Genomic DNA, 19,146 nt, shown 5'->3' with positions numbered 1-19,146 from the left:
GGAAGATGGGAATCAAAATCCACAATAACTATTGTTCCCAGCCCCAGATATGGAATGCCATTTATGATTTCAAACTCCTTTCAACTCTGAGGGACAAGTTTGAAATATTAGCTTTGTTTGCTCTTTCATTATGCAAACAGAAGAACTGTATGCAACTACCATGGGAGAGTAACTAAAACAACAAACTGCTTGGCATTCATTTCTTGCTTACCTCCCAACTTCATGAAATACTCTAATAAGTTCTCATAAGTTCAGAGCAGCAAAGGACTAAAGAAATTCCCAGTAAATGGATTCTTGAGTCAATCAGTTGCAGAAATTGTCTCACAGCTCTATGATTCAATAATTATCACTGGGCTTATAATCTAAACCTTACTCCAAGAAATAAAATAAACACCACCTCAAAAGCTTTTAGTTGTACACTCCTTCCTTCTTCAAATGACTTATTCACTGTGCTTCCCAAATACCATATTCTCCTGATATTCCTCATAAATCACACCCCACCAGCCATTCCTTCTAAGTCTCTCTTGCCAATTTCTCATCTCTTCAACCACTAAACACTGCAGGGACCCTAAACACAAGATCCTCTCTACTTACACTCACACATTAGGTGATTTCATCTAGTGTCATGTCTTTAAATATCACTTAAATGTTACAAGCTCCAATTAGACCTTACCCCCACACCCTAGATTTATATACTCAACTACCTACTTTATAGCTCCACCTGAATGTGTAACAGCCATCTCAAATCTGTCTAGAAACAATTTCCAATTAACCCCACCTTAAAATAACTGTACATATTTTATTATATATAGTCATATATAACTGCTGTACATATTAAATATGTTACATATAGTTAATTCTAAATAATATAGATATGTATACAGAGTGGGTAAAAGTAGGTTTACAGTTGTGAACACACAAAAGTTTATTCTTGTGTTATTATTTATTATATTATTTTCCAAATGAACTGTAAACCTACTTTTACCCACCCTGTATACATCATCCCAAAATCCTTTAGCCCAAAAACCTTTATCCTTGACTCTTTTTCCTTTCCCCCTATATTCAGCCTTTTGCCTGAGTTACTTTTGTAGGCTACTAACTGGTTTCCTTGCTTCCATGCTTGGCTCCCATATAATTTACTCTCCACACAGTAGCAAAAAAGAGCCTCTGAGTGAACACAGGCAGCTCATATATCACTCCTCAGTTCAAAGTGCTACTAATGGTCCCACTCATTTATCAGAGTATAAACTGAAACCGTTACAATGACTACAAGGCCCTCTTCTACCACAGCCCCTTGCTCACTTGACAGCTATACTTGCCCCCTTGCCATTCCAAAAACAAGACAAATATGCACCTGCCTCAGGAACTTTTACACTTGTTCTGTCAGCCTCAAATACTCTTCCACTGGATAATTAATTCCCTGGTTTGCTCTTTCATCAACCATCATCAGGTAAGGATTATCATATCCATTTTATAGATAGAAAAACAAGCTTAGAGAAGTTATTTACCCTTGGCCAAACAGTAAGAAAATGGCAGAGAGAGAATTAATAACATTATACCAGGGTTGTAGGACTAAACAGGGCTGTTTTCTTCTTTTTGTCTGTATTTTGAATCCTCTTCTCCTTTATTCTTAAAAAGTCAAAAAATATGCCAACTTCTTATCCTGAATCAACCATTATAAACTATTTTATTAATACACACAATCATACAACCATGCATAGAATGTGATATTTATCAATAATATTTATTATGCATATACCTTTGCTAAGTTGATTGGAAGTCCAGGAATCTCTGCTAATTCTCCACCCATTATCGATTTCTGAGCTATAATAACTCCAAAGGTAGGCAAACAGGAGAAGTCAGGATTTCCCTCATAAATAAATTTAAAATCCTTTGGTTCTTTGACCGATGCTCCCACTCCAAGAGCATACATAATAGCTTCCAATTCCGTGTAAGCAGAAGAAAATGAAGACAATTTATGGCCAATAACTCCATCCTATGGGACAATTGGAGGAAATAATTTTTTATTCATCTTGGTCAAATCTTTAAATGTTTAACTTTTCAAAACTATTCATTGCATACATACCAAGTTTTGCTTTTGAAAAAATGTGACTAAAATATCATTCTAGTGAATTTGAATATCAATCTAGTGAATTTTATTACAATTGTTTCATTATATTTGATTTTTCAATAGAAACCCATTAGATTATGTTGGGAACCGCCCTGACTGGTATCAGAGGCTGAAACCCCCGCCTAAGCTAAGGCTAAGGGAACGCCCTTGGAACCGTAAGCCAGCAAGGAGACAAAAGCTTATCTCCCTGGCAGGAATGCTGCTTCTGCTGCTTTATTCATAACTGAACCCCCCAAAAGCTTGGTCGGTTAGCCAAAGACGGGTAAGATTCCCCACGGGGGGAACGACCTAAGCCAGGCACAATCACTTTGGGAGGCCCCCCAAAAGAAGGACTTGGAGGCTGCAGCAAAAGGGGGTGATGGACCCTCGCTCCTCGGCTTTGACATAGCCTGAGTTCTCAGCGTCTGGAAGAAAATCTCCTTATCTCTCAGTTGCCTTAGTTCCCTTGCTCCACCTAAGCCTGAAACAATGACAGGGTAGTACAGCTCTGTACTGAGAAGTGCAGATTTCCCGGGGTGATCAGGCCTAAGAAAGAACATGTAAATTACTGTGAAACCTTCTTTGTTTAGAATGCTCTCAGATGAATGAGAAGGGTCTTAGGAGGAAGTTAATTTGTTCCTCAGTCTTACAGCTCTTTGACCCCAACTCAATAGACTGGCAGAGTTCTTTGTTTTCTATAGTTCCTTACTTCCCCTAATGAGTACTGTACTTTACCTGAATTATTATGCAAAATGAGCCCAATAAAAGCAGGTATGGACGGTAAATCAGCGCGCTCCCCACTAGGGGGGGTGGCCATTTCGTCCCTACTTCCCCACAGAAACTAGTTTGTCTCTGTGCATGTGTTGTTATTTCTTGCGTGTTTATTGTCGAGCCATCCACAGCGTTCCGTGGTCACTGCTGGCCGGTGACCCACGCGCAACAAGATTATATATGAAAAAAAACTTCATTTATAGCTAAGTAATATTTTATCACTTGCTTCTTGCTAACAGATAGCATGTCTCATTTTAACTTTCCTGTCTCCTGATTCTGGTGCTGGATTAACAACTACTAGCTACCCAAAAATAAACAAACAAACAAATTTGTTATAAATAGCAACCGTGAATTGTCCTATAGTATCTATTATATAAAAATCTACTATAAACAGAGAAGCAAAACACTACTTAGTGCTTATAAATTAGATGGCTTCATAATGGTTTTAGTTAAAATGAGATTTCATCTTAAGTTATTTCCCAGGATTGTCCTTTATCTTACTGGATATTGTATTTTTCTATTCAGTGATGATATACCTAGCAATTCTGTGAAGCATACATTATTAGGTTATTAAAGAATGATGTCCAATTTGCAATCACTTTTGTTCTAAAGCAGGAGTTGCCGAACAGTGGTTGAGAATTAAAAATGGTTTTCACATATTTAAAGAGTAGTTAAAAAAAGAAAATCAAGAGTTTGTGACAGAAACAGTATGTGGTCCAGAAAGCCTAAAACATTTATTAGCTGGCCTTTTAATGAAGAAGTTTGCTAACCTCAATTATAAAGTAAAATCACAATTATAAAGTCATCATATTCTCAGGGTTAAAATTATGTGGTTAATTATATCACTGTCTGTCCTGAGTCACAGAATACCAAAACTGAATGTATTAAAATAATTTACTTCTTATTATTTATGCACTAAACCTTTTTTCAAGGATAAATAAAAAGGTGGTAAATTGGCAAACTTCCATGAGCTATAACCACAATTGTGTTAGAATTTCTGACACAATGGGAAGCTTTTTACTTGCAGCCATTATGAAATATTTCCAAAATACATTCTATCAATGCTTTTCCTTAAAAAAAAAATGACTCAGAAGGTGCTCTGAAATAAATTAGCCTTTTCTAAAAAGTTAGATAAATGGTGACTAAAGTAGGATTATTTGTGATTCTCAAAAAAAAAAAAAAGACACTTGTCTAATTATACTGAAGAAAAGAAAGTAAAGTTCACATTTAATATTTTAGTCTTGTGTTCATTGAAATTCTTTAATTATTTGGTACATATATTATGAAAAGGTTTGGGGTCACTTATCTTTCCTATTTAACAACAGATCAATAGCTTGGAAAATAATTTTTTGTATTAAAGAAAAGATCTTCAGCCCTGGCTGGCATAGCTCAGTGGATTGAGCGTGGGCTGCGAACCAAAGCATCGCAGGTTCAATTCCCAGCCAGGGCACTGCCAGGGTTGCAGGTCACGGCCCCCAGCAACCACACATTCATGTTTCTCTCTCTCTTTCTCCCTCCCTTCCCTCCCTAAAAATAAATAAATGAATACATCTTTAAAAAAAAAAAGGAAAGATCTTCAGAGAAGGCACAGTTTTGGGTTTTTCCCCCCCACTTACAAATCCTGTTGTGGCTGTTTTTGCTGCCTCATGGCTGGTACGATTTGTTGAAACTCTTCCATCTGAAGCTATTTTACTTAGAACTTCAATTATACTGGAAGTTGATTCTAAAACAACAACAACAATAATGTGAGCAAAAAAATGTGCTAGATCAGCGATTTTCAACCTTTTTCATTTCATGGAACCATAAACTATTAAAATTCTGCCTGCAGCACACCCAAAAATATATTTTTTTGCTGATCTAATAAAAAAATAGGTATTACTGTGAGTCATTCACACTGGATTGCTATTGTTGTGTCTAAGGGAAAAGAGGTCTGTGCCCCTGACAAATAGGCACTATACGTTCTAAAAATTCTTGCAGCACACCAGTTGAAAATCACTGTGCTAGATAATTATTCCTATAACATTCAGCAAGCCTGCTGCAGACTCTTTACTGGCACTCATGAACATTGAATGTATGATGTGAAGCTATTAAGGGAAAAAATTGTGAAAGACTTTGAAATAGGCCACAGATAACTCAGTGTTTTTAATGGAAAACAAGACACTGTCCAACATACTCTTCCCAGCTTATGACTTTAAGCTTTGCAATGAACTTTGAGAAATTGTACAACTCTGTAAAGTGGGACCCTTATCCACATACATGCAATTTCTGTTTGGTGAAGGGACAATTACCCTTCTCTCCCCACAATCCTCCCTTCTTCAGGATGAGATAGTGCCAAGGTTACCCCTTAGATCCCTGTACAGGTAGTAAGTAGGTCTGCAGATAGTACTAAAAGTTCTTCCAGAGAAAACCATCCTTACGACCAGTGATTTCAGACAGGTTTTGGAAACTGTTCTGGGGTGATTCCAAAGGCTCTGGGACCTTTCTAACAACTTTAGAGGTATGAGTCTTCTTCTAAACTCGGAGAAAAACTACAACTAAACTATAGAATGTGGGATGACTGGGATATCTGCCATTCCTGAGGACACCAGCAGAGAGGATTCTTCCTTCTAATCCTTCCCTTACCTCCCCATTCAGACTGCTGCCCAGGGGCAGGGGGCAGTGGCTGTATAACCGAAAGTCACCTTGACACAGGCTGAAAGCACTGCACTCAGAGAGAAACAACCTGAGTTAACTCTTCACCCAAATACTGAGAAAGCTTGGACAAGTTATTTAGTTTTTTCCGGAATTTAGTTCATCATCTATAAAATGAGAAGTGGGGTAAGTACCTGCTAGAAAGTCTCAATTGTATTAAAAAGCTGATATTTTTAACAGTACTTCAAATACTAGACATATCTTGTCATTTATAATTACACAATTCATTTAGTTAGCTTCTCCTTTATATTAGTATAGTACTTTTAAGGCAATAAAGTGGAACTCTGACATCAGAAGAAAGTCTTTAATATATTTCTTCCTTTCATTCACTTTCACTGATAGACAACTGATATTGACAGACTAAATTTATCTCAATATCAAAATACAGAATACAGAAAATGCTACCATTAATGATAGAACATTTATGTTATCATCTGATTGAGAAAAAGCATAATTTTAGTGCATGTACCAGTGGGCAGCGAAGTGTCATTAAGGGAAAAAAATGTCATTTTTTGGATATATTCTTCTACCAATCATTAAATATAAAATTACTAAGAGGAAAAAATGAGTTTTCTGTTCATAATCTTTCCCAGAAAGGTCCTTTATATTTTATATACTATGAGCATATGTGAATTATACGAGAAAAAATAATGTGACTTTTATTGGTTATTTACTCCTGTGGCATATCATAGATGCCTCAATAATTCAAGGCAACAAGCATTTACTAAAAATCCTTTCTATTAGTTCTACGTTATGCTAGCACCAAATACAGAAGTACATGCAAGATACAGTCTCTGATTCCAAAGGAACTTACTATGCAGTTAAGAAAATGCATAATTATGAAATGAAAGCAATTACAATTAGATGTTCAAGTGGAAGAGTTCAACCAAGAGAGAAATCAATGTAGCCCAGAATATGTAGGGAGATTTTGCTGAATATCTGGGGCTTAAGTTTTTCTAAAATACAATACTAATAAAAGGAAGAAGGGCTATTTTAGAAAGACAGAAACAGCCCTGGCTGGCATAGCTCAGTGGATTGAGCGCGGGCTGTGAATCAAAGCATCGCAGGTTCGACTCCCAGCCAGGGCACATGCTTGGGTTGCAGGCCATGACCCCCAGCAACCGCACATTGATGTTTCTCTCCCTCCCCCTCCCTCTCTCTCTCTCTCTCTCTCCCTCCCTCCCTCCCTCTCTCTCCCTCCCTCCCTTCCCTCTCTAAAAAATAAATAAAGTCTTAAAAAAAAAAAAAAGACAGACAAAAGCAAAGACAAGGTGCTAAAACAGCAAAATCTATTCACTAGACAGAGCTAAGCCTAAATTAAATAGGCTTAAATAAACTTTTTGGGAAATAAAAGAAAAAATCAGGTTAGATAAGGAGCATATGGTTAAATAATGGAAGACTTTGAAACCAGCCATCAGATGAGGAGTAGATGTATTAAGCACAAATGGGTAACTTACCTCATACCACCTCCCAACTACATGTACACCAAAAAAATAGGATGATAAAAAACTGACAGTGGTAGTGACATACGTATCTTAAATGTGAAGAGTTCTAATACATACTAGATCAGAAAATGTACTCTAGATGATTCAACAGTGTAAGTAACCACAGTTAAAACAGCAATTTCATAAGAGAAGAGATTGCTTCTGGTCCCCCAACCAGGACTGGACTGAGTGAGATCCTTTACCTTCAATACTTTGAGGCTTGCTTGCATTTTCAAAGCCACAGATCTTGGTCCAGTTAGCCTTCACTGCCTCAGGAGTCATTGGCTGATTCCTTTGTCTTACAATTGCTCCAAGGCTCCGCTCCCAGCGTACTGGTCATAGAAACAAAACTAAGATACTACGCACATAATTTCAGTGAAGACAGAAAATAAAGTAAAATTCATAAGAGCCTCTTGCATTTTTTTAACTCTTAAGAAAAAGGAAATTCAGAAAAAGATTCTAACTTCTAAAGAGTTTTACTACATTCCTTAAAATGCATTTTTCCTAAAATAACAAACCCATTAAGGTAATGTATAGTTTTTAAAAATATTTGAAACTGAAGGGACAAATTTCTCTGACTTTACCAGACACTACTAAAGCAGAATGAAATGCTGAATCAGAAGATAAATTATATTATCATGTCAAAAAACTGACTTTGTGACCACAGATCACTTGGGAACTATACTTCAAGATAACAGAACAAAGCTTTGTTGGACAGCAAACCGAGGACTAGTGGTAAAGACAGATAAAAAATTCCAGCTCACCAAATACTGTATCAGACAGCCCCAAGTAATTCTCCCTTTTCCTCCCTTTCTCTTCCACAGGAAGTCAACTAGAATGGGCCTATTCACAAAAATAACTATTACTGCTGCCTAAGTTTTATGAGAATTAACCGTTTCCCTTTTTAAAAGACTGAGGAATAAATAACCACTAGTAACCTATTTAAACATAATGGCCAGACTTTTATGATTATTAAACTGAAGATTTATCTTGGGCATGACAAAAATGACTGCTTCTAGAGCTTCCTATCAATAAAGTCCCAGACATAGCTTTTATTGTAACAACTGATCTTCCTTTCTTAAACTGATGTCATAAGACACTTAAAAATGCTTGAGCAATATAATTTACTCTAATAACTGCAGAGAACAAATGAAAACATTGATAGTCTATAATACATTGTAACAACACCCTCCAGTAATGGGAACCTTTTAAATAACTCGATTAATTTCGACACCTCTAGCCAACTAAAAACACAAATTGGGACAAAGGAATTTTTAGTTTTTTGAAAATGCCTTAAAGCAATTATCCAATTTGGAGCTCACAAGGTTTAAGGGCTGGGGTAAAAGAGAGTTGAAGCCAAATGAATTTACTATTGGGCTGAAGGGGAAAAATTTCCACAGATCAGATGCAATTTCTGTCTCACAGCATTGTCCATTTGATGCTTCACTGTCTCCTCCTGATGTCTCATGCTCCCAGAAATAATGAACCAAATGAGAGAACTGAAGAACTTTTCTGCTGGAGCTTTTCCCCTCTTTTCAAAACCAGCCCTCCCTCACACTCACACCTCTGAGGACAGTCAGAACAGGCAGGTTGGATGCCAGAGATGAGGGAAGACAAACATCACTACAGAGACTATGCTGTCTGAAGGAATAGCCAGTTCTGAATAAGAAAGGTCAAATTCTTAATAAGAACTACCAACAGAAAGAAAATAAAACAGATTCTTGAAAATGCCACAGGACTGTAGGACAACTTTTAGAATAGGTTTGAGTTACATCCAATAGTTAGGCATTTGATAAGGTCTTTATCCAGCTTTAATTAGATCTGCAGGTTTAAAGATATGGAAATAACATAAGGAAAAAGAGACTTACACTTTCCCATCCATCCTGCTCCAACCTACCAAAAAAGAGGGGAAAGAAGTTATACCATCTAGTGTGACATCATTAACAAATTTTTTAAAATTAAAAATACAGGCAGCTATCTTACTAAGAAAATTGGGATACTATATGACAACAGAAAAAATAGTACAATTTTACAAAAATCCACTGGCCCTCATGCCTGCACTGTTCATGTTGTTAGAGTAGAAATACAAAGCAGCACACTGTAGTAAAAAAAGCATGACTCTGATGTCAAAAGCCAAGGTTTGGTACCATTTATTCCACTGAAGAGCTGTTGTGACCTTCGTCAAATTATCTGATTTCCCTTAATCCAAGCTTCTGCTTAGATGAAATAAGGATACTAGCAAACTCTCCATGAGGTAACCATGAAGGCTAAACAATATAAATAAATACTAAAATTGCCTAGCACATCATAGCCTTGAAATTCATGTCCCTCTAGAAAGACATAGTGAATAACAAAATTTAAAGCAAAGAAAACTAAAACCAGGATCTGACTCAATGAACTATATATAGTCATTTTAATGAAACATTTTTATATATAAAAGTAAAGCAAATGAAGAAATATATTAACTGCCATACAGAAAGATAATTTTTTTCCTAAAGGCCATTCAAAGATACTGTCAGAAGAAACTGTTTGATGTAAAGAAAAATGTTTGTTATATCTTCATATACCACAACTGCAATGTGCCAGAACTCATCATGAGAATTCCACATACATATAACAGAAGAAAATTTATCAACAGACAGCACATATCTAAGGGGCTACAATATGGATCAAGGGTATGACTTCTTTAGTCACCCTTTAGAGGTCTTTCTATTAATATGTCCACACTTTTTATAATAGATCAATCAGCCTCAGTGGTGTCAGAATAGATAAATCAGCAGTGGTTTTGATAACAGTCATCTTTCACCATATTTTGAGAGTGAAGCAACAAACTACAAGCTCCTCTTGGGTGCAAGACACAACAGCTTCAGATGAGCCAAAGAATCTGTATCTGCCATTCTAGTTATCTATTAGGGCCTTTCAAATAAAGTGGCAATTTACTTTCAAAGTTTAAGTCAGGATATTACACATACATATCTTACTATATTTTATCAATCATGGATAGCAAATGTTCCTCACTAAGAGTGTTCACAATATAGTAAAACAACCTACAAAATTTCATCTGTGCATGATCCTAACTATACAGTTTGAGTGTGTGTGTATAAAATGCCTATCTGAAATAGACTATTAGCGTAAAATGCACATCTAATACAAGACCGGGAGAGAATACCTAAGAATATTAACAGTAGTTATCTCTAAGTAGCAATGGGGTTATTTGGTAATTTTTTCTTCTATATACATTCCCGGATATTTGAAGTTTATTACAAAAAGCATATATTATTTTTGTTCACAGAATAATAAATTATAAAAGATAAAAAGTTTTTTAAAGAAATTTCCCCAACAAGACTTTTTAAAAACAGGCCAAATTTTGAGCTTGAGATTATTAAATACATTTATCTGTAAATTAAGAGTTGTAAAGTTCTTTCTACCTCTAATTTTACACAAGTCACATTCAGTGGTTGTGATTAAGAAAGTTGAGGCACATATCTCTGCTTAAATATGTATAAAAAGTTTTTTATTAACTTATCAGCTTTTTATTTAAATGAATCAGGGTAATATATTATTCACTTCGAACAGAGCTAAGTTATTTTGCTACCAAGAAATATTTTTGGATATCATAGTATTTCTCATACAATGGGTTCACTATTATCACAGAGCATCACAGAGCATCAAATAAAGGGGTGGGAGGAAGCATAAAATATAACAGTTTATCCTAGAAAGGAAAAAAGAGATCAAACTCAAATGAGAAATCAAAAATGTATAAAGTGGCACAAAGAGATCTAAAAGAACTCTGACTATGGGTCCCACAGACAATGGCAGTATATGTGGCTTTTATTTTTATAATAAACAAAAGCTTTACAACAAGGAAAAAAAGTTTATTTTTAAAGTTAAGATAAATAGTAAGTTGTGTTTACTCATCTATCACACCCAGACTAAATTCCTGCTATACTGATATAAAATTTACAATTAAGGGATCGAGCCCTGACTGGTGTGTGGTTCAGTGGGCTGAGTGTCATCCTGCAAACCAAAAGGTTGCAATTTTGAATCCCAATTAGGTCAGAAGCCTGGATTGTGGGCCAGGTCCCCAGGTGGGGGCCTGTGAAAGGCAACCAATCAATGTTTTTTTCATACATTGATGTCTTTCCCTTTCTTCCTCCCTCCCTTCCCCTCTGACAATAAATAAATAAAATATTTTTAAAAATAAAATTACAGAATCAAGCAAAAAGGAAAAAGGGCTCATGAACATGGACAATCAGTGTGGTGCTTTCAGGGGGTAGGGATAAGAGGGATAAATGGTAATGGAAAAAATACAATAAAATTAAGGAATGACTGCTATGTTATATGCATTAGGTCCTATGCTAAGAGTTTAAAAGTATAATTTCTAGTTGCCACAACAAACCCCCCCAAAACCCTAAAGCTCAGGGAGGTTAATTTGGACAAAATTCCAGCAAACTAGCAAGTGCCAGAACAAGAATTCAAGATCTGGCACTTGGTTGACTCTAATCCCTAAATCCTTCCACTTTACTACTGAGCTTCTCAAACCAAATGAGACTTTCTATATTTGACTAAACACTCCAAACCAGCCACATTCTCATTTGGTGACAATACCGTAAATAAAGAACTAAGTAAACAGAGAATTTATGAAGTTGCGGTTACTTTCTCAAAAACAACCTTAGTCAGCACTTATTCCTTAATGATAACATAACCATATTTAAAAAATCAACTAACGTAGATTTTTACAAATGTGAGCAACTGAAAAATACCAATTTTTAAATCATTTTTAATATTCAATTACACAAAAAAATACTTTCCAGAAAGGAGGAAGGGTAAGAATACCTCAAACAAGCTTCCATTTTCCTCACAACTCTTATGGCAAAGCCAAAGGACAAGAGGTGCCACATAATCTGGCTTCAGAGCTTCCACAATATCTGGAATAAATAACACGCCCCCCCCCACAAAGAAAGTTTATGAATAAGAATATACACATATTTAAGCTATTATTTTACTGTTTGAAAATTTCTTACATGTTTTTATAGGTAATTCAGCAACATTTGGAATAAAATGAACAAAACTGGATGTACATAATTAAATAATCTAACATTCAAGGCTTTTGAAATAACTTTTTCATCATACAGCTCTTTCCAGCTTCTAATATTAAATATACCAGACTTACCTTTCCAAGGTGGGTAACATACTATTCAGAAGAAGACAAGTTAGACCTGCTTAGGCAAAGACTAGAGAGCAAAGCTATACTTGTGTATAACGTAAGGAACTTAGGTGCCATTCATTCTTAGAACTATTTTACTCTCCTAGCTATTTAACCAGAAGCTAGAAAACTAAAAATAAAAAATAAAATCATTGACAATTGTAATGCCAGTAAAATAATGATGTGAAATGAACCTTGCAACCATTACTGAGCAGTAACAAAGTGTAAGAAATATTTTCCTATTGAATCCTTTCTGTGAGCAACTTAATAGAACAGAAAGGTACTACACAAGGAGTACGAAGGCGTGGATTTTAATGCTAACCCTGCTATGCAGGCAATTTAGGATGGTGAGCACATCACTCATCTGTCTTCTCAGTAAGATAGATGGAAAGTAAAATGCCTTCCCTGCCTATACCAAAAGTTGTTCCAAGGTTCAAATGAGATGCAATTTGTTAATAAACTTGATAATCTTTAAAGAATCAAACAACTGCAAACTTTACTTGTGAAATGACAAAATATAATTTTATATTATATTTACATTTACAGTCCCTGTAAATTAAAGAGCAGTTTCAAAAACTTTATAGTCTATAAGCTCTCAAATATGAAAAAAACCCAATGGTACAAAGTTCTCCACTCTCTATTATAAGCACAAGGAGAAAACCAAAGGGACAGACACTCCAACCATCTCAAATTTCATGATGAAACAAATTCGGAAATGGTTATTTACCGTATTTTGCCATATATAATGCGTACCCATGTTTCTGGCCCAAACTTTCAGAGAAAAAAATCTTTCATTTAAATTTTTATCTCAATTATTTATTTATTTATAGACAAAACCAATTATCGTATTCCAGGGTATTATTTTGCATATGGATATTGTTATTGCTTTCTAGAGTTATATTTTTAACACATAAGCATAAATAATTAAAAACATTTATATAGATATGGAATTAGTACCATCCACATATAATGTACATCCTTAGTTTCCCCTCAAAAATTTGGGCAAAAAAGTGTGTATTATACATGGCAAAATATAGTATCTTAGGTGAGAGAAAAACAGAGGAGAGGATAAGAATAGTATGGGAAATGGAGAAGCCAAAGAACTTATATGCATGACCCATGGACATGAACTAAGGTAAAGGAATGATGGTGGGAGGGGGGCTACAAGGCAGAGGAGAATAAAGGGGAAAAAAATATGGAACAACTGTAATAGCACAATCAATAAAATATATTTTAAAAAATTAGGGAACTATAGGTATACGCAATATAAATTAATCTTAGAATCATAACATTGTGCGAATAAAAAAGTAATTCCTCCTCAAAAATGCAGTATGTTATGATTTTATTAATATCAAAATAAACAAGCCCAAAATAAAGAGTTTTAGCCATGTATTTATTATTTTTAAAATATTTTACTTAATATTTAATATTTTTAAAGGAAAAAGCAGTAAGGAAATGAAAATCAATCATTTTCTTTAAGTGATTACATCTTGGGCAAGCAAAGAGGTTGTGATAAAGGATGAAAGAGATCCATGCAAGTTATTGGCAACACCCAATTTTAGGGTTGCAGGACAGCTTGTCTTCAAGATGGCCCCAATGATCCCTATCTTCTCTCATTCACCACTTTTTATAGTCCCCTCCCACAACATACCAAGATTGCTCTCTGTGACCAATATAATAAGATAGAATTGACAGTATATCACTTCTGAAATTAAAAGATGTGGCAACTTATATCTTGATTGCTGTTTCTTTCAAATTATTAGCTCTTGGGAAGGGAGCTGCCATATCAAGAATAGTCCTATGGAGAAACCCATGTGATGAAAAACTAATGTCTCAAGGAAGGAATGGAGGCCTCCTGGTAACTGCCATGTCCATGTGAGCCTGGAAGTGGACCCTCTGACCCAGACAAGACTTCAAATGACTGAAGTCCCAGCAAACATTTTCATTAAGACTTCATTAGACACTCAGGACCAAAAATTCCCAGCTGTGCCACTGAAGACTCCTGATCCCCGCAAAACTGTGTGAGATAATGTTTGTTTTAATTGATTGATGAGAGAGAGAGAGAAACAATTGATTTGCTGTTCCACTTATTACCCATGAAGATTAGTGGGTAATAATACTGAAAAAAATGTAAGCTACTTACCTTCAGGCAAGACAGTCTGGGTCAACCGTGATCCAGCAGTAGGGGCAATAGTGTTACAATGAATGTTGTATTTCTTGCCTTCAATTGCAAGAGTATTTGAAAGGCCCAGAAGACCCAACTTTGCAGCACTATAATTTGCCTGGCCAAAGTTGCCATATATTCCTGCAGCTGATGAAGTCATGATGATCCTAAAAGGAAAATCAACCCCCCAATATTATCTTTTCTGATCTGATGATGTTGTAACTCTATGTCTTTATTTTCTTTTCAGTACTATTACACCTTTCAAAAACAACTTTGTATATTGTCATTAGGTTTTTACAGTCATGATTCATATATCTAAAATAATATTAATAATAAAAGTAATCTCTCAAACTTCAAATACAAGATTTAACTGTTTTAAAAGAATCCCTGGTCAGAACCAAATAAAATTAAGTGTAAGAATGTACATTTGTTATCTATTGAAAACAACAATAAATATTTAAAACAAAATAAATTGGAAATATGTAAGTTAAAATTTTAGTAATAAATATTAGATAAAGCAATTCTAATTCTTTAGTCCTTACTACTGTGATCCCCTCTCTTTCTAGATAACATTAAATGTCTCATATTTAAACAATGTCAACTCATAATCTGACCCAATCTTACTCACTCTCTAGCTCTACCACATTCTGAGTCACTCACAGAGACACAACCATGAGAGTCCAACAGTTTCCTAAACAGTTTTTAAAGGCTGACTCATGTCTCACAAGTACCAGCTAGCAGGAAACAGCCATTCATCTCTCCCCAGTTGGTCACTGTATACACAAAATGATATTTTGGTTAGAGAATAAAGTACAGTTAAGTCCTCAATGTTTGTACTACTAAAATATCAGAACAGCAGAAAAAGCCTAAACAGACCATTAACAGCTGATGAAACTGAAGCAGTAATCAAAAAACTCCCAGCACACAAAAGCCCTGGACTGGACAGTTCCACAGCAGAATTTCACAAAACATTTAAGGAAGAGCTAACCCCTATTCTTCACAGACTATTCCAAAAAACCCAAGATGAGAGAAGACTCCCACACTCTTTTGATGAAGCCAGATAAAGACACAACAAAGAAAACTTCAGGCCATATCACTGATGAACACAGACGCTAAAATCCTCAACAAAAATATTGACAAACCACATCCAGCAATACATTAAAAAGATCATACACCATGATCACATGAGATTCATCCCAGGGATGCAAGGATGGTACATATTTGCAAATCAATAAATGTAATACATCACATAAACAAAAGGAAAAGACAAAAATCACAAGATCATATCAACAGATGCAGAAAAAGCATTTGATAAGGTACAGCACCCATTTATCATAAAAACACTAAGCAAAGTAGAAAAGAGGGAGCATTCCTCCACATAATAAAGGCCATATACAAGAGACCTACAGCCAACATCATTCTCAACAGGCAAAAACTAAAAGCTTTCCCACTAAGATCAGGAACAAGACATGGATGTCCATTTTCGCCACTTCTATTCATCATAGTATTGGAAGTCCTAGCCACAGCAATCAGACAAGAAAAAGAAATAAAAGGCATCCAAATTGGAAAGGAGAAAGCGAAACTGTCATTGTTGGCAGATGACATGATAGTGTACATAAAAAATCCTATAGACTCCACCAAAAAACTACTCGACCTAATAAGTGAATCTGGCACAACAGTGGGATACCAAGTCAATATTCAGAAATCAAAGGCATTTTTGTACACCAACAATGAAATATCAGAAACAGAAATCAGGAAAAAAATCCCATTTAATATAGCAACAAGAAAAATAAAGTACCTAGGAATAAACCTAACCAAAGAGGTAAAAGACCTATATTCAGAAAACTACACAACACAGAAGAAAGAAATTAAGAAAGATGCAAACAAATGGAAGCATGTACTGTGTTCATTCACTGGAAGAATTAATATCATCAAAATGTCCATACTACCCAAAGCAATTTATAAATCCAACAATCTTTGTTCTATATACAACCATAAATGACCCCAAATAGCTGCAGCAATTTTGAGAAAGAACAAAGTAGGAGGGATCACAATAACGGATATCAAACTGTCTTACAAGGCCATTGTAATCAAAACAGCCTGATACTGGCATAAGAACAGACACACAGATCAGTGGAACAGAACAGAGAACCCAGAAATAAACCCAAGTCTCTATGGTCAATTAATATTTGACAGAGGGGGCAGAAGCATAAAATGGAGTAAAAATAGCTTCTTCAAGAAACAGTGTTGGGGGATCTAGATAGCTACATGCAAAAAAATAAAACCTGACCACCAACTTATACCACATACAAAAATAAACTCAAGATGGATAAAAGACTTAAATATAAGTCATGACACCATAAAAGTCCTAGAGGAGAACATAGGCAGGAAAATCTCAGATATTCCATGCAGCCATATTTTCACCAATATATCCCGTAAGGCAAGTGACTAAAGGAAAGAACAAATGGGTCTTCATCAAAATAAAACCTTCTGCACGGCTAAAGAAAACATCAGCAAAATGAAAGGGGAACCAACAGTATGGTAAAATATATTTGCAAATGATACCTTGGACAAGGGTTTGATCTCCAAAATACAGAAAGAACACACAACTCCACTCCAGAAAGACAAATAATCCAATTACAAAATGGGCAAAGGACCTGAACAGACATTTCTCTAAGAAGGACATACAGATGGCCCAGAGATATATGAAAGGATGCTCAGCATCACTAGCCATCAGAGAGATGCAAATTAAAACAACAATGAGATACCACTTCATGTGGGTCAGAATGGTCATCATAAACAAATCAACAAACGAGTGCTGGCAAGGCTGTGGAGAAAAGAGAACTCTAGTACACTGTTGGTGAGAATGCAGACTGGTACAGCCACTGTGAAAAACAGTATGGAATTTCCTTAGAAAACTAGAAATGGAATTGTCTTTTGACCCAGCAATTTCATTGTTGGAACTATACCTTAAGAATCCTGAAACACCAATTCAAAAGAACCTATGCACCCCAATGTTCATAACAGCACAATTTATAATAGCCAAATGCTGGAAGCAACCTATGTGCCCATTAGTAAATGAGTGGATCAAAAAACTGTGGTGCATTTACACAATGGAATACCATGCAGCAGAAAGAAAGAAGGAGGTCCTACCCTTCACAACAGCATTGAAGGACCTGGGCAGCATTATGCTAAATGAAATAAGCCAGGCAGTGAAAGACAAATACCATATGATCTCACCTATAATTGGAATCTAAACAACAAAACAAGCAAGCAAAATATAACCAGAGACATTGAAATTAAAAACAAACTGATAGTAACCAGAGGGGAGGTGAGAGGGGAGGTGGGGGGGGGGTGGAGGGAGGTGAGGGGGAATGGGGAGAAAAGGGGGAAGGGTTGAAAGGAACATGTATAAAGGACACATGGACAAAGCCAAAGGACAGGGTAGGATCGAGGGTGGGAGGTGGGGATGGCTGGGGTGGGGAGGAGTAGTGGGGGGGCTAGGGGGAATGGAGACAACTGTACTTGAACAACAATTTTAAAAATGTGAAGAAAAAAATAATGAAAAATAGGAGGTGAAAAAATTAAATCGGTCCAGCTCAGCTAATCTGTAACTAAATGGCCAACTTAATGAGCAGGTTGTGCCAAAGCTACATTTAAAAAGCCTACACATATCTGAAGATATTTTCCTCAATGTGAAAGCAATCATCATTCCCTGTACACAAGAACCCATATACATCTCTAATACCCCTTGAAAGCCATATGTAACTCTACCTTCCAAATTTCTGTTTCTTCATGTGATCCCATGCTGCCCGGGTCACTTGGAATGAGCCCCGCAAATGAACTCTATGGATTATATCTAAAATAAGAAATTATTTTCATTTAATATTCTGTCAAAAATTCCAACTGACATGTCTCAGAATGAATGTAAGCAATGACTTACTTATAAGCAGATGTTCATGTTATACCTAACATTCAACTATTGTCATATCACTCTGAGTATTTTTTTGCTTTCATTCCAATTCTGAAATCAATCTAAGGTTCATACATGTTTTGCATATAATTTATGATAAAATTATTGAAATCCCTACACATATCTAAATACAATGCCATCTTTAATTTATGCTTACTTTATATAAAAATTCACTAATACAAGTATCAACAAATGACACATATATAGTTGGGACTCAATACAAACATTAGTTAAAACATAATTATAAACCACATAGTTCATCATCGAAAAATACTTACAAAATGCTCAGTATATCCTTATATCCCTTTTTCCCAGGGTTTGCAAATGAGTTAAGAGAGAACTGGGAGATGGGGGTTAGAAAATGGGGGGGTATGGAGAGGGAGAAAAGGAGTAAGAGAGAGAAGCTTATCTGTTTTTAGAGATATTAATCTAATGAATAGAAAACCTGGAGAATTATTCAGACAGACATAACCCTCTAGGTTTAATTTTTAACACAATTTATTTATATTTCATTTGATTATTTTAATTATTTTTTTATCATTCTTCCTTATTTTTGTTTCAATCTGGGACCTCATCAAATGTTTTCACGTATATATTAGAAGAATAATGTAAGGGTTAATAGAGGAATAAAAGGGAGGAGAGGTAGTTAGAAGTGGTGAGTTTAGGTGAGTTTAGGATAAAACCAAAGGAAGAAACATCCCTGCTCAACCAGAGCTCAAAGGAAAGTACTAAAATAGCCCCTTTTGC

General features: G+C 35.5%; 1 protein-coding gene across 2 annotated transcripts in view; it reads right to left on the bottom strand.

Annotated features, from left to right (window-relative positions):
• HSD17B4 (hydroxysteroid 17-beta dehydrogenase 4) overlaps positions 1-19,146 on the bottom strand; it is a 92,472-nt gene that overhangs the window by 47,053 nt on the left and 26,273 nt on the right. For both annotated transcript variants that reach the window (XM_045838040.1, XM_045838039.1), the window contains exons 7-13: positions 18,201-18,285; positions 14,406-14,593; positions 11,893-11,984; positions 8,925-8,949; positions 7,260-7,388; positions 4,498-4,604; positions 1,760-1,996 (exon numbers count right to left, since the gene is read on the bottom strand). In XM_045838040.1, the coding sequence (XP_045693996.1) occupies positions 1,760-1,996; positions 4,498-4,604; positions 7,260-7,388; positions 8,925-8,949; positions 11,893-11,984; positions 14,406-14,593; positions 18,201-18,285 (863 nt within the window). The remainder of the gene's footprint in view (positions 1-1,759; positions 1,997-4,497; positions 4,605-7,259; positions 7,389-8,924; positions 8,950-11,892; positions 11,985-14,405; positions 14,594-18,200; positions 18,286-19,146) is intronic.

This window comes from Phyllostomus hastatus, unplaced genomic scaffold, assembly GCF_019186645.2.
Source record: "Phyllostomus hastatus isolate PE091 unplaced genomic scaffold, TTU_PhHast_1.1 phas_contig_254, whole genome shotgun sequence".
NCBI classification, from domain to species: domain Eukaryota; kingdom Metazoa; phylum Chordata; class Mammalia; order Chiroptera; family Phyllostomidae; genus Phyllostomus; species Phyllostomus hastatus.
This window is presented reverse-complemented; position numbering and strand designations above follow the sequence as displayed.